The sequence below is a fragment of the Ammospiza caudacuta genome, chromosome 3 (genome assembly GCF_027887145.1).
Source record: "Ammospiza caudacuta isolate bAmmCau1 chromosome 3, bAmmCau1.pri, whole genome shotgun sequence".
NCBI classification, from domain to species: domain Eukaryota; kingdom Metazoa; phylum Chordata; class Aves; order Passeriformes; family Passerellidae; genus Ammospiza; species Ammospiza caudacuta.
In genome coordinates this window covers 22,538,895-22,554,997 of record NC_080595.1, presented here as the reverse complement: position 1 = coordinate 22,554,997, position 16,103 = coordinate 22,538,895, and the positions used below count along the sequence as shown (strand labels likewise).

Below are 16,103 nucleotides of genomic sequence, written 5' to 3'. Positions count from 1 at the left end.
AACAAAAATACAACAAAAGGACTAAATAAGGAAAATGTTGCAGCGCTGGGAACCGCCTTCATGGCTGCCTCCCACATAGTTCCTCTTCAAGATGGATGCTCAGTCTTTTATACTCTTGAGGGGTTGCCTCAGCCAACCCTGGCACCTCCCAAAGTCTGTCAGTCAGCTCTTCTTTGCCGTTTATTGGTAGAGACTGCTTTCTTGTAACTTGGTTGGAAGTCAGTTGTTATCATGCCACATCACCTTAGCAAGAAGTTTTTCCATTCCCAGCTGCCCCAGATAAGGGACACATGTGCACACCTTTTTCTACTTGTCTAAGACGATCCCGGCTGTCTGATGGTAACAATACGGGGGGGTGGAGGGGGGGGGGAAGGGGTGGAAAAGGGAACTATGGGGAGAACAGAGGACATCTATATACATCAAGAAAGCTTTTCTTAATACTCACACAAGATTTATTCCTTAACTGCAAGAACAAATTATCTCATTATCTTTCTATAACACCAAGAAGGAACTTCCACCCCTTTCTGTGTGTGCTCTAGCACCCACTGTGTGGCACAAGGGACACAAAGCTCTCCCTGTCTCTGTCTCCAAAAGCTTCAAGCAGAGACTTGAGCCTCTCCACCTCAGAACTTATGGGGGCCTCCACAACTATGGCCACCTTAAGCTGATCATGCTGTGCGTGTTTTCTCCACTCACTACTCATGATTTCACCAAATCTGCAATCAAAAGTCTCAACAATAGAGAAGCTCAAATGAACCCTTATAATTTACACAGACTCTCACATGGAGTTATAGCACTCTGCCTCTGTCTTCTTCCTGCCCTGAAAATCCCAGCAGCTGGATATTTGGAGGAGGGAGGCTCCAGAGGTACTCCTCTACATTCCTATCTGGGCGACTATAGTGCTGAAGAAACTCCCCTCTGTGACCATTCCAGAGACACAGGTTGCTTCAGTGAGCTGCCAGGTGCCCTGTTCGATTAACCACCAATGCCACTCTCACCCAGAAAGAGCAGGTTTCTGTACCCATTCTACCCTGAGGTTCTGTCAGTAGAGTTGCAGATGTCTCATTCCATAAAGAGCCACTGGCTCCTACTGCAGTTCTCAGTGTTGTCCTGGTTTAAAGAACAGGTGTTGGCCAAGGAAGGTGAGAACCTCCTTTGGAATGGAAAATGTGACCCCCTTCCCTACAAATTATTGTAACTTTGAAATTACTGGGTTTTCAGGCAAAGATATGAGAACAGGAATAATAGTTCTTTACTAATATGTATAACAAGGCAAACAAAGAACAACAACAGCAGCAACAACAAGCAGGACAGAAACAGAAACCCAGTCCCGGCCTTCTCTCGGCCGCAGGAACTTCCCCTTCAGTGCAGTTCCAGTCACGGCCAGCAGGGGCGCTGGTGGCTCCCGGCCAGGCAGGGCGGGTGCGATGATTCCCCCAGGGCTGCAGGGGGCGCTGTGGCGTCAGCTCCGCCGCCTCGCTCCGCACGGTAATGGCGGAAGAGGTGGAGAAGGGGCTTCCTTTGGAAACTCTCAGGAAGCAGCTGGTCTCAGTGCCACTCGGAAAGCTGAATGGACTGCAGCAGGAACTTTGGAGAAACAGACTAACAGACTGGAACAGCAGAGGCAGCCCCATCCCGGAGTGACAAAGTGTAGCAAAGATTCCAGAGCCGTGCTAGAAACCGCTCAGTGTTTTGGCAGGCATGGAGTGTCAGGTTAATGTGTAGTAAAAAAGCCTAAATCATTGGCTTCAAAGAGCACAGCTGGGCACTGGCTGCCAGGCTGCCACAAGCAGCAGCCACAAGCTGCTGGGAGATGCCCTCTGGGAAGGGGGAAGGAGTCAGGATTGCCTTCTCAATGAGGTTGGGCATTGGAAAGGTCCCAGTTCAACAGCTGCTCTTGCAAGCAGAAGCTTACCCACTGAAAGGAGAAGAGCAGTACAGGACAGAATTCTGCTGTGGCAGCAAATTCACCCCACAGCAGCAGCAAACTGAACTGTTCCCCTCTGACCCTGAGAGTGAGTGAGGAGCTGAGCCTAGCCTCTCAACCGCAGCCAAAATCTCACAGTATCTCAACACTTCCAAGAGAACTTCGCTGCTCAGAGACAGTAGCAAACTGCACCCTTCTCATTCCTCCTTGGCTATATCTTTTATCTCTCTTAAGTATCTGTTGTTCCCATCTCTTAGGCAACAAATGGGATAAAATTCCCTGAGAGAAATGAAAAGGTGAGGAAAAGAAATCCCAAACTGCAATAAGTGTCCATTCCCCTGCCCTGCTCCCTGTGCCCTCTGTCATGTGAAGGATGCACACAGCCTCTGTTCCCAGGCTCCTGCCAGCCAGAGCTCAATCTGCAGCTGGCACTGCAGCTGCACACCCAGCTCCCTGCCCCAAATGGATTCCTCAGCTGCTGCCTGCCCCAGGGACTGCACAGCCTCATCCTGCAGGAAGAGGGGCCTAAGAAAGCAGCAGAGAGCTTTCTTACAAGGGCAGGTCCTGGTAGGACAAGGGGCAATGGCTTTACAGTGACAGAGGGTAGCTTCAGCTGAGATCATATGAAGGAATTCTTGACTGTGAAGAATTTGAGGAATTCTTGCTGATATACATATACTGGCATGGGTTACCCAGAGCAGCTGTGGGTGCCTGTTTTTCATATAGGCAAGGTCAGCACAGAAGACACAGACACCAACTTCAGGAATAAATGTAATTTATAAAATTCAAACCTGCAAAGAATTGCAAAAGTAAGCAGGACATCAAATAATTAGCAAAGAATTGTGAAAGGATAAACTATGCAATGCAGCTAATCATTACTATAAACAACTGCCTACAGTGATAAAGAAAGACACATCACAAGTTACCCTAATCCTTGACCATCATCGCGGCCTGCCCATCAGCTGGGTGGAAGCCACTGTCATAGTGAAGGACTGGGAACCACTGACAGCAACTGGGAAATCCTGCAGGTACCTTTACCTACAGGCAGAAAGGTTACTGACTGCCCATGAGAGGTCCCTGTTTTTATAACATTGAGTAAACAAGATACCAAGACTTCTAGTGCAGTAACATGTTTTTTCAGTCTCCTACTGGGAATCCCCCAAGGCTTTGGAGGGCTTCAGGTGGAATCCAGGGGGTTGCTTGTGATCCTACACCCCCAAACAAGATAGGGCCTTGTCCAGTCTCTAAGTATGGAAAGGTAAATCCATGTTTTGCCAGTGAGTGAACATCAACATCATCTGGTTGGAAGACTCATCCAGAGGCCAACTCTTGGTCAAGGCCTGTTGTTCTGGCCTTAGTCAGGGCCTGTTGATCAGGACTTAGTACTTCAATGCCCCATCCCTCAAAGTGTCCAAGGACAGCTTCTGAGCCAGGCTGTGCACACTATGGGTCTAGTGCAAGCCATCCCTCCCTGCCCATGATAGCAGGTTAGAGCTATGTGATCTTCAAGGTCCCTTCCAGCACAAACCATTCCATGGCTCTTTGATTTGATGCAGCTCTGAACCCAGTGGGGCCCACGCCATAGGCCACAGTGCCCAGAACATGGAACCCACCCGTCTGTGACATCAGCGCCAGGACCAAGGGCACCACGGGCAGCACAGCTGCTGTGGGCAGTGCGGCTGTGACTGCGCTGCTGCACGGAGCTCTCAGTGCTTGCAGCTGACTCGTGCCTCTGGCAGACATGAATTGGCTCGGCCTCTTCGTCCTGCTGACCGTGGCCGGGCTGGCACAGAGCCAGTACACCTGCGGGTAAGTGGGCCCAGGCCCAGGGAAGGAGCCATGGCGACACTTGCGGCCTTCCCTGGAGGGGACCCACCTGTCCCCCATGGCCAGGCCGCAGCTTCCCACCCACCATGGGAAGCCTCAGTTCGTTGCCAGCAGCCAGGTGCTGGCACGGACAGACACACACGCCATGGCCTTCCCTGGCCTGCTGTGCGTGCAAGGCCTTGTGGGGAGGGCAGAGGGCTGAGCTTCAGCCTGAGCCACAGCAGGCCATGAAGCAGCATGGAAATGACTTTCTGCTTGCAGAGGGAGCTGTGGGTACCGACCTGTGGCTTATTCCTACGGCAATGTGGCTTATGACTACGGCATGACACGCATCGTGGGTGGTGCTGGTTCCGCAGTAGCAGAATGGCCCTGGCTCGTCAGCATCCAGCACCCATGGGTACCAGGCACAAAACATTGGTGTGGAGGTTCCCTCATCACTGGAGATTGGGTTCTCACAGCAGCCCACTGCTTCGATAAATTTGAGTAAGAAGGGGCAGGGAATGGGGACATCTCCACAACACCAGCAGGTGCCCTGCCAGCAGCACCACCTGCTACTCCCATCCCCTTTCCTCTCAGGCAGCCAGGCTGCCACAGTGCTCAGGAGAAGCCTGGGCTCGTGCAGCTTCCTAGCAGACTGCAGCTTGACATTCCCCCAGCCTAAGGTGTGCGAGGGCACTCACACCTAACAGAGCATTGCTCCCTCTGTGCCTTTCCAAGCCGAGGTCTAGCAACTGCTGGGCTGCTGTGACTCGCTCTCATCTCTCTCTCCATCTCCATTCCAGTAACTTCAGCCTGCTGTATGTGGTGATTGGGGCCACCAACTTGTATCAGCTAGGCCCTGGGGCACAAGTGCGCAGTGTCAAGAAGGTGGTGATGCACCGCGACTACAAGCGTAAAGACATGAGCTACGACATTGCGCTGATTCAATTGGAACGTCCTGTCCTGTGCAGCACCTACGTCCAGCTGGCCTGTCTGGCTGAACCCACCCTAAGAGTCTCAGAGCTGAGAAACTGCTGGGTTGCTGGCTGGGGGGCCACTACTGCAAGAAGTGAGTTCCAAGAGTGACTTCTGGGCCCACTCAGCACACTGGAGATAGGTTTTGGGCTTCCCCACAGCAGAGGCCAAAGCCAGGCTGCAGAACATAAATCCCTGCAGAGAAGGGGTGCCCCTAGGGGAAGGGATTTGCCTGACAGAGAAGAAGAACGAGCATGGAGCTGCTGGGGGCTTATTCCTTTCTCTGCTCACAGGTGTAGATCAACCTGCTCACCTTCAGCAGGCCAAGGTCCAGCTCATTGATCTCCAGCTCTGCAACAGCAGTGACTGGTACTCAGGAGAAGTCTATTCCTACAACTTGTGTGCTGGTTACCCAGAGGGCACCATTGATTCCTGCAAGGTAGGAGCACGCCATGAGCCACTCAGCCCCCAGCAGCACCAGCAGCCAGGGAAGCACCACCCCAACACAGCCCAGGGCCTGCTTTGCCCGGCCACTCAGTCACCCTCCCAGCCCCAGCTCCCCCTGACTGCTGTGGGGGCTTCCCACACACTGCCCATCCACACCTGCCTGCCCAGGCCTCCCCTTGTGACAGAAAGCCCAGCTAGTGCTCTTAGCAGTGAAGAGGTCCAGGTGGCAAAGTTCCATCCTCTGCACATCCAGGAGTCCTGTGCAGAGAGGCCAGAGAGAGCCCTACCCTACATGAACACATGCCATTCACAGCCAAGCTTCTGGAGGCTCCAGCCTCTGAGCAGAGCTTTTCTCTGCCCAGAATAGAGCTCTGGCAGGGGCTGTGAGAGAGAAGGAGACAGCCCCAGTGCTGGCAGGTGCCACCAACATGATCTTAATCCTCTGTGCTCTGCTGCAGGGTGACAGCGGTGGTCCTCTCATGTGCCAGGACAATAACGCTGCCTACTGGTGGGTCATTGGAATCACCAGCTGGGGAAAAGGCTGTGCCAGACCAAAGCAGCCTGGAGTCTACACCTCCGTTCAGCACTTCTATAACTGGATTGATTACAATATGCAGCTAAACGCAGTTAAAAGTGCTCCTTGAACAGCAGAAGAAGGCAGGATCCAGAGCAGGCTGCAGTGCACCACAACCATTTCCTGCTGGGGCAATGCCCGCTGATGCAAAGGCAGCCTCAGGGTCAAAATCCTGCTCTGTCCTGACCACACTCCTCTCCTGCGTGCACACACACTCACACTGGAGTTGATTTAGTTGTTGAAATAAAATTACCTTTGGTCACAGGGAACCATCTTTTCAGTGCAATTCCAACTCCTGGGTAAGACAAGAAGTGCCATGCTCAGCACCTGCACAACAAGCCTGGTGGCACAGTGGCTCCAAAGAGCTCCAAAGTGCCTGGCCAGAGAGGACAGTGCTCTGAGCCACCACGGCCTGGAGGAACCTGCTACCTCAAGCCTTGGAAGAGGATAGGAAAAAAGCAGATACCTTGGCGGTGGTGCTGCAATGCACATGGGCTGCTAATTTAGGGCCTGGTGAGAGCCTGGGCTAAGGGAACACATCTGGGAAACTCCCAAGCATGACAAGGGAAACTCCTGGCTCCTGACTGGAGTGCCAGTGCCCTAAGGCAGAGCCAGATTTCACAGGCAGCAAATTGAGGGGATTGAGGTGCCAGGTGGTCACACTTCACAGATACTCAGAGGAAGAGCTGGGGTCATTCTGGGGAGAGGAACCTGGCAGGAACCCTAGGAAAGTGCACCAGGAATGCCGTGGAAGGCCAAGGTGAGCGGGCCAACAACACCTGCAACACCAAGGCTGTTCACAGGCACGGCCAGCCTGTGAGCCAGGGGGAAATGATGCCTGGGCTTGGCTCCATATCTGGGAGGAGACAAGGGCAGGGAAAGGGAGGAGTTGTGGAAGATGAGAGGGCTGTATAAGCGTGGCAATGGAGGGAAGGAGCAATCAAAGAGCCAGCTGCAGAGACACAAACTGCAGCTTGCTGTGCTGGTTTGCCTGAGGGTCACCACAGGAAGGGAAAGAACTTTCTTATCTCAACTTGTTAATTAACAAATCATCTACAAACTGTACAAATTTGCAGTAAAATTTTTGCCCTTTTCAATCACACTTTGATAGTGTTTGGTGGGGGGGGGAAATGGTAAAGGATCCTCAAATGCCATGGGGTAGGCTTGTTGAAGGCAGTTTTCACCTGTCTTTTTCAGGTGAAGTCAAGATAACTGGATGAATCTCGAAATGGCAAATACTTTGTTCATTGTCAACATTCACATCTTGAGCAATAATAGTATTGCTTTCACAAATGAATCCTAGTTGTTCCCTAGCAGCACAAGATTCTAAGTTTACTGTTTGCCACTTTTCATTCACCTTTTGTGCCCACACCCTATGTTCTGAGGGGTGGAGTACCATTTTTTAATTATTTAATCCTAGTGCAGTGATGGGGTGGATAACATAAACAGTGGCCTTACGTATAGTAAGCATAAAGGCAGTGGCCACATTAGAAGCAGGATCATAGGTAAAATTTATCATAGTCCACCAGGAATTATTTTCAAAATCAATCACATTACCCCAGACAATCTTTCTAATTTCAGCTGGAAAATCACCTTCACCCCTTTCCTGTACAATCAGAGATCTGTTGCCTACATCCATAACTGTGCTTGTACACAACTGAAAGCTAAAGACACATTATCTTGAACTATACTAGGGGCTTCTACTATTAACTTGTGGTCTTGGTCCCTGGCCTTTTCCCACTTTGGCAGTACTTTTGAAATCTGCCACTGGCTAGTTCCTAACGCCAATAGAGATGACTGTAAAAGCTGCTTCAATTTTGCTAGACCACCTGCTGCAGTGGCCAGTTTATTCATCAGTGTTTCTGAATCAATTCCATTTAAAACTCCCAATCCTGTCCCTATTATCCCAGTTAGGTCCCTTCTTACTCTGCTCCTGAGGTGTACTTGTCTCTGGAACTACGTTGTCCGGCCCTCAAAGGATGTCCTTAGGAAAGAGGAGCAGGCTAGTTGGATTTCTGAGATGTCAATTTGCATTGGCGATTCAAGACATTTGAGAGACCACTCTGGATTGAATAACAGTTGCTGTTGACCCATATTCCTCACAACGTATGGGCCTATTTCATATACTTTAGGTTGTATGAGGTCTTGCCGTTGCAAAAGGTATGGCATCTATTTTAAACTTAAATGAGAGCCCGATAGCATCATGAGCCCAAGGACAAATCACTTCTACAGGCTGTATTAATGTGAAATTACACAAACAGTCTGATTTACTTGGGCTATCCCAAACCTCCCGGTGCCTGTATACAGGAGAGGCTGAAACACTAATTTGATTTGGTCTCTCATGAGTGGTCCCACGGACCACCCGGCATCCTGCCCTGATTTCTTCTCCTCTGATCCCTTGAAGTGTCCACAGTTCCCGTTCCTGCCACTCCTGCTCCTCATATATCTGATTCCCAAGGATTACTACAGTGGATAGGTTTAAATCTTTTATCTCAGAAGGTTCTGCCATGGATCCAGTAGACTGATTAAAAGCCTGGGACCAAGGCCATTCAGCATCGCTTTAGATAGAAGTACTCTCTAATCCCAAACTCCAATTACAATTATACACAAAACAATTCTGTAAATGAAATTACATTACCCCCGGCCGCAATATACTCATTTTGCCCAAGTAAGTTATAGTCTTAGTTCATTGTCTCCTGATGTAACTTTCCAAGGGGCTTCTGGGGCATTCTTCACTTGAGAGTGGTGGATCTAGGCATTCTGCTCCTCAATCTTGACTGCGGTGAAGGTGGTGGGAAGCACCTGGAATGGTCCTTCCCACTGTGGTACCAAAGTCTTCTCTGTAAGAGACTTAACATAGACATCATCCCCAGGCTGCATTTTATGTACTGGTCCATCTAGCTCCCTGCTCCAAGTTCCAGCCACACATTTTTCAATTTCTCTGAGCTGTTTACTTAAGGCAACATATAGTTGGCTAATGTTACCTCCCCAGTGTGGGTGGACATCCCCTTTTGTATTCCATCTGGAATTCCATAAAGCATTTCAAAGGGACACTCAGTCTTTCTTTGCCTCTAGTTTTAGTTCAAATTCATATCAGTGCCAGTGGAAGAGCTTGGGGCCAGGGTAGATTAAAATGATTCATTTTCTCCACATGGCTGCTCGATTGGGGATGGTATGGAGTATGAAGTTCCCAATCTGTGCCCAGGTGGCTACTAATCTGTTGCACTATCCAGGAAATGAAATGTGATCCTCTATCTGAGGATATTGTGGCTGGAACTCTGAAGTGTGTGGTATTATTTCTTGTAATAATACCCTGGTCACCTCTTGAGCCTTGATAGTTCTGGTGGGGAATGCTTCTGGCCACCATGAAAATGTATCTGTCAATACTAATAAATACCAATACCCCGCTTTCCTTGGGAGTTCTGAAAAGTCCATATGCCACTGCTGTCCAGGTCCATGGCCCCTCCCAATCTGAGCAAGTTTTGGTCTTGGGGTGTTCTTGGGGTTAGTCTGGAGGCAAAGATCTAACTGTCAGGTCACTTGAGCAATAGTGGCACATAAATTCCTGGCAACAATTCTTTCAATCAAATAGGTGTTCAGGGCTTCTACTCCCCAAAGTGTTTTCTGGTGCTCCTCCCTTACTAGTGACCACAACAAACAGGAAGGGATTACCAGCTTCCTTTCAATCGTAGCCCACCCCTTTTGGTTGCATGTCCCTTTTTGATCTTTGATTAGTTTTTTGCCTTTCTTATTATATTCTGGCTTACCTTCAAGGGAAATTTGTCCATCTGGATTTAGACCTCCTTCAATAATTACCTCACCTCTCGCTGCTTCCTTTGACTATCTGCCACCTCATTTCCTACCTCCAATTCTAAGCTCATTCTCTGGTGTGCCTTAATATGCATAATTGCTACCTTTCAGGCAGCTGAACTGGTTTCAGCAGCTGGATTATCTCTTGCACATGTTTGATGTTCTTTCCTTGTGAGGTCAGCAGTCCCCTCTCTCTCCAGACGGCTCCATGAGTCTGCACAACTCCAAATGCATACCTCAAGTCTGTATAGATGTTTATTCTCTTTCCTTTTGCCATTTCCAAGGCTCAGGTCAGTGCAATTATCTTGGCCTTCTGCGCAGAGGTGCCTGTTGGTAAGGGTCTGGATTCTATTACCTCTCTGCAGGTAGTGAGTGCATATCCAGCATGCCACTTTCCACTGGCAACGTAGCTACTCCCGTCAGTGAACCAGGTCTCTGCACTGTCCCAAGGAGTGTCCTTTAACTCTGGGCGGCTGGAGTAGGTAGCTTCAGTAGTCTCCAGGCAATTGTGGTGTACTGCTTCTCCTTGATTTCCACTGAGAAAAGAAGCTGGGTTGACAATATTAGTCACCACTATCTCTACATCATCTTGCTCTACCATGATGGCCTTCTGTTTCAGGAATCTCTGTGGTGAAAGCCAGTGGCCGCCTTTACTTCCAGTACTGCGGACACTGTGCGGGACACTAGCACAGTCATTTTCTGTCCCAGGGTAAACTTGCATGCCTCTTGAATATTCAGCACAACTGCTGCTACAGCTCTGAGGAAACTTGGCCATCCTTTGGCTGTTGCATCTAGTTGCTTGGAAAAGTAAGCAACTGCCCTTCCATGTGGACCCAAGTGCTGAGCCAATATTGCCAGAGCAAGTCCCTGTTTCTCATGGGAAAAAAGAAAGAATGGTTTACTTACATCTGGAAGTCCCAAAGCTGGAGCTGACATGGGGGCACTTTTTAGCTGGTAAAAGGCTCATGTGGCTTCCTTTGTCCACTGGAGATCTCTGTTTCCATTGGCAATAAGAGCATGGAGAGGTCTGATGGGCAGTCCATAATTATAAACCCAGAGCCGGCACCACCCTGCCATGCCTAAGAAGGTTCGGAGTTCCTTTATTGCCTGGGGTTTCGGGGTTTGGCTTATGGCTTCCTTGCAAGCCTGCCCTAGAGTCCGTTGCTCAGCACTCACCTCGTACCCCAGGTAGATAACTTTCTGTTCCACAACCTGTGCCTTTTTCTTTGATCCTCTGTATCCTTGGAGTCCTAGGAAATTCAAAAGCCTTACTGTCCAGGCCACACATGCTTCCCTCATCTGAGTGGCCACTAGAAGATCATCCACATACTGCAATAGCCTTCCTTCTTCCTGTGGAGCTTCCCAGGACTCTAGATCTTTTGCTAGTTTTTCCCCAAACAGAGTGGGGGAATTTTTGAAGCCTTGAGGGCCTTGAGGCAACACTGTCCATGTGAACTGGGTTTTGCACTCGCTTTTAGGGCTTTTCCATTTGAATGCAAAAATTTTCTGGCTGGCTTCATGGATAGGGAGGCAAAAGGAGGCATATTTCAGATCTAAAATGGTAAACCAGGTTAGTTCAGGTGTCAAACATGTTAGCAAGGTGTATAGGTTTGCCACCACTGGATGCAGAAGAAGGCTTTTACTCCCTGACCCTAAGTGGTTGTTTTCCTTAGCTTGCACAAGGAGGTGCATTCTCTGCCCTCCTTGGCATGTTAGAGGCCCATACCCCAGGAAACTCCAGATGCATTATTTTCTTGTTAATTTCATCCTTATTTTCAATTTCAGTTTCACTAATTGTTAAAATTAAGCTTAGTATGTCTACATATTGTTGATTCTTTGCCTCCAAAATAATCTCCCCATCTTCAAATGTGATCTTTGCTTCCAGCTGCTCCAACAAATCCCTGCCTAAAAGGGGCTTTGGAGAGTTGGGCATATCCAAAACGTATGAATATTTTGATGGTTTGCAAAGTATGCTTTTTCAGATTGGCCAGTTGCCCCCTTATCATAACACAATCATCTGTTATAGGCACCAAGGCTTTATCTAACACTGAGTATGTTGCCCCCATGTCTACTAAAAATTCCATTTTCTTAGTCCCCATCTTTCTACTCCATCTAAACTTTTTGCCATAATCCAAAGTCTTGGGGTATGAAAATAGGCTGAGTACACTCAGCTTTAATTATTTTTGGTGGGTTTCTTAAATTACTTGAAACTTTCTTTTCTAATAATTCAAACACCCTATTACTTCTTTGCTTCTTGTGGCCGGTTGCTACTAAAATTCTTATAGATCTCTGAGCAGCCTTTGTTTCCTTAGAATAACACAAATGACAAAGTGCCTGTCTTGGTCTCCTCCACCTAAACTCTGCTTTACAAAATCTCAGTCTTTTCCAGTTCTCTTCCCGCACAATGCAATCTTCAATTAAAGCATTGTTTCCACTGACACTCACTGTGCTGCCTTACAAAAGGCTGTGCCTGTTACCACAAAAACTCTGACATGCCCACAAACACAGACCCTCCCCCCCGCCCCCCACCCCCGTGTCTCAAAGTATCTCAAATTCACAAGAGTCAGAGCTTAAGTTTCTGTGGGAGGGGAAATCCTGGAATGTCTTTAATTTGTTTTACCACAGTTAAGCATAAATCGCCATACTGTAGTTTTTCTGCGTAAAATGCTACATTTGTTGCAAACAAAATCCTAAAATCTCCAGAAACACAACCATACAATCCCAAGAATCAATTTACCACAATGCAGGGGAAAGAACCACACAAACTCACTGGGAAAGGGGGTATCTCTCAAAGTGCCCACTTTTCTCAACACAATACAGCACACAACACTTCAGCATCTGCCCACATCAGCTTCTTCTGGTCTCCATACAGTCTGGACACAATCAAAATAACAGCACACAGTAAAATTATTAACTGGATCCAGTGATTTACTGGATTCACAAACTCCCAGGGATCAAGTCCAAGCCACTGGGGCAGAGGAACCCCCTGAGTTCGTCTAGCCACAGTTAAAATGTGCACAGTCTACACAAATCACCACCTTTAAACACAATAAATGTCCCCACCCACATTTCTCCACTTGTTCCACTTCTCTGCAGGGTGCTCCCTGCCCTCACAGCCTGCCCCAGCCGGTGCCCTGGGCCTCACCCGGCTGCTTCAGACACAGGTAGAACTTCCCCCCACATGCCATGGTACACTCACTCACTTTCTCATACACCAAGCACTCACACAATTACAAACACGTTAACATTAACCAAAATGTCTGGACACCACAAGCACACAAAGTTCGGGTTCACTCAACTCACCCCCAGAGTCGCTAGAGGTGGCTTTATTGAAAATGAACCCATCCCCAATCCCCCCAAGTCACTCTACCAATTAGGGGACCTCTGCCACGAACTGTGCTCTCAGCCGATGGCTGCCTGCAAGCACAGGGACAAGGCTGTGCACTCAGACGTCTCTGACCAGCCCACCAGCAGCCCTATCTCTCTCTCCCCTGCGGCCCTTTGATACACATGCCGTTTATCCACACGCCAGCAGGTCATTCACTGTCCCCACAGGAGGCAAGCCGAGACAGAGCAGAGCTCCTCCAGGGAACATCCCGGCGCGCACCTAGGAGGTCCATCCCCCCTCCGCCCCTGTGAGGACAGAGACAGTCTTCTGGCTAGCTCGCCAAAATGATTTGCGGGAAAAAATCTAACTGCACAACTTGTAAAAGTTGTAAAGCAGGTGTGTTTACTGCAGGGCTGGATCATTCCCCCTAAAGGATATGCACGCCCCTGAGAATTCCAAACCTTTTTTTTTACCCCCCTTATTTGTACATATGCGTAGAGTTTCACAATAGTTTCATGCATATTCATTTTACTGGTTTCGTGTTACACTTGCAGCTAGTATTTTTCGTCAGTCCTTGTACAGAAAGAACTCCGGGTCATCCTGTTCATCTCCTCCATCTTCAGCTTTGGCTCTCATCTTTGTTTCAAAGTTCAAGGGGCACCCCCTTATCTTTCTTTCCAGCTTGGAAATTCACATTCTTTTTCCTTGACTGAGACAGCTTTGTGAGCACAGGCTTTTTACAGGAACAGGCAGTCTTAAGCACAGCACAGGGTTAACAGACTAAACAACATCTTTCATCTATGCAAGCAAGCTACAAACTAAATAATTCAAAACAGCACATTTCACCTAAATCCGAAATAGATTTTTATCCTGTTAAATTTTCACTCTGTTTCAGAACAACCACCCCACATCTGTACTGGTGCCTGCCACCCTGGCACAAACTTCTTCAAATATTTCCTGATGTCAGAAGATGCCTGCTCACTAAAGACACTGAGTGCAAGAGTGTCGCTCAGAGTTGAGGATGGCCATTACCCTGTCCAGTAAGCAGATCAGCTTAGAGTCGCCCAACCATCCTGGAACAACCTTATTGCACTGTCTTGGCAAAATTTGGCTGCCCAAACAATTTCTCCCAGCTCTGTGCAACCTCAGCCATGGGCATCTTCTCACCTAAACCAGGGAAATTTCCCATCATATCAAACACTTCAAGGCATGTGAAACCCCTTTCTGTATGCGAGAGATAGTGGCTCACTTTAAAAAATTTAAGAGGTTTATTAAACCTTAACAAAAATACAACAAAAGGACTAAATAAGGAAAATGTTGCAGCGCTGGGAACCGCCTTCATGGCTGCCTCCCACATAGTTCCTCTTCAAGATGGATGCTCAGTCTTTTATACTCTTGAGGGGTTGCCTCAGCCAACCCTGGCACCTCCCAAAGTCTGTCAGTCAGCTCTTCTTTGCCGTTTATTGGTAGAGACTGCTTTCTTGTAACTTGGTTGGAAGTCAGTTGTTATCATGCCACATCACCTTAGCAAGAAGTTTTTCCATTCCCAGCTGCCCCAGATAAGGGACACATGTGCACACCTTTTTCTACTTGTCTAAGACGATCCCGGCTGTCTGATGGTAACAATACCGGGGGGGGGGGGGGGGGGGAAGGGGTGGAAAAGGGAACTATGGGGAGAACAGAGGACATCTATATACATCAAGAAAACTTTTCTTAATATTCACACAAGATTTATTCCTTAACTGCAAGAACAAATTATCTCATTATCTTTCTATAACACCAAGAAGGAACTTCCACCCCTTTCTGTGTGTGCTCTAGAACCCACTGTGTGGCACAAGGGACACAAAGCTCTCCCTATCCCTGTCTCCAAAAGCTTTGTGATAAATAGGTATGATTCGTGCTGATAAAAATTGAAACAGTTATCAATATTGATACAGTAATTAATATTTGAGATTTAATAGTTAAAAGTTGTAATGTCAAAGAAGAGAGGGAAAGGAGGGGCTCCACCCACCCCCCCCTTCTCAGCATATGTTTTCAAGGACCACAGGAAAGAAGCTGAAGATACAGTTGCTAAAAATGACCAAAGAACCAGGTTGGGTCCAAGAAATGCTAATTATAAGGGAATTATTGCCTTGATATGTAGATGCAGTGATATGTTCGTCTTGGCTTACATTGTACTGGCTTGTTGCGCATGTGTAACCCAAAGGTGAATTAAAGGACAACGAAGAAGACTACATGGCCTTCATCAGTGACGACCCCAAAGACTTGTGTGATCACCAAACCAAGTGGTGGCGCATGCGTGGTAAAGGTGGTAATGAGGGCGGAGACAGAAAAGTGACGAACCGAAAATAGGAGGAGATGGCATTGACACATGGCATATAAGGGGTGACTTTCATTTGGCAAGCTTGTACGTGAAGTGCCAAGGGTCATCGAACTCTGCCCTCCGTACCCCGTGGTATGTCTTGCTTATGCGCTATTATTTGAACCAAATTGTCCCTTATTTATATATTTTCTAAACTATTCAATTAAAATTGTTGCTACCTTAAATATTGTTTGGCATTTTTTTTTGATGGGATAATTGGGCAAACATAACAATTTTGGTGCCGAAACCTGGGACTCTTAACTCCAGGGAGGTGGATAGCTTCTGGGAAGGAGCTCCCCACCAGACTTTTAAGTGGTCCCAAGGCTAGACCACTCTCCCTTGGGAAAAGAGAGTTCTTTTTACAATAATGCATAAGCAAATTAGTTATTGGAAGCGTGCAGTAGAGGGTCCCATCAGAGTGCTGGCTTATGGGAGAGAGAGTACCCATAGAAAACTGCTTTGTGCACGAAGACCCTAGTGAGAAAAGGAGGCTGTGAGTATCACGAGGTTTTGGGTTGGGGGGCGGCTGTATGCATGTGTGAGTGTGTGTGAAGTGTCTGAAACAGGGGCTGGGCACTCCCAGACCCCCGAAGCAAGTGGGACCTCCCAGTACCGCGTTTTTGCGTTCTCCGTGAGGAGACCGGCCGGAAAAGGAGGGAAGTGAAAGAAAAGTGAATGAGTGGGGACCCCGGGAGGGTTTGACCCAGGGGGAAGGAGGGGATCCCTGGTCCAGGCACCTGTGGAAAGGTCCTTGGGCAGGAGGGATTGACTCAGTAGGGAGACTGAGAGAGTGAATGAATAGGTTCAATTTCCTTGCAGGGGTTGGTAGCAGGCAATTTAGTATGTGATTAGATGGTGAGAGGACAGATTGAGA

At 48.2% G+C, this 16,103-nt stretch overlaps 1 protein-coding gene across 1 annotated transcript; it reads left to right on the top strand.

The window, feature by feature from the left end:
• The first annotated feature begins 3,668 nt into the window (after window positions 1-3,668).
• On the top strand, window positions 3,669-15,893 carry LOC131555419 (acrosin-like). The gene is made up of 7 exons (XM_058801454.1): window positions 3,669-3,736; window positions 4,016-4,237; window positions 4,537-4,802; window positions 5,002-5,147; window positions 5,614-5,788; window positions 15,074-15,178; window positions 15,796-15,893. Exons 1-7 carry the CDS (start codon window positions 3,669-3,671, stop codon window positions 15,891-15,893), a joined length of 1,080 nt encoding a protein of 359 aa, XP_058657437.1.
• Window positions 15,894-16,103: the final 210 nt, after the last annotated feature.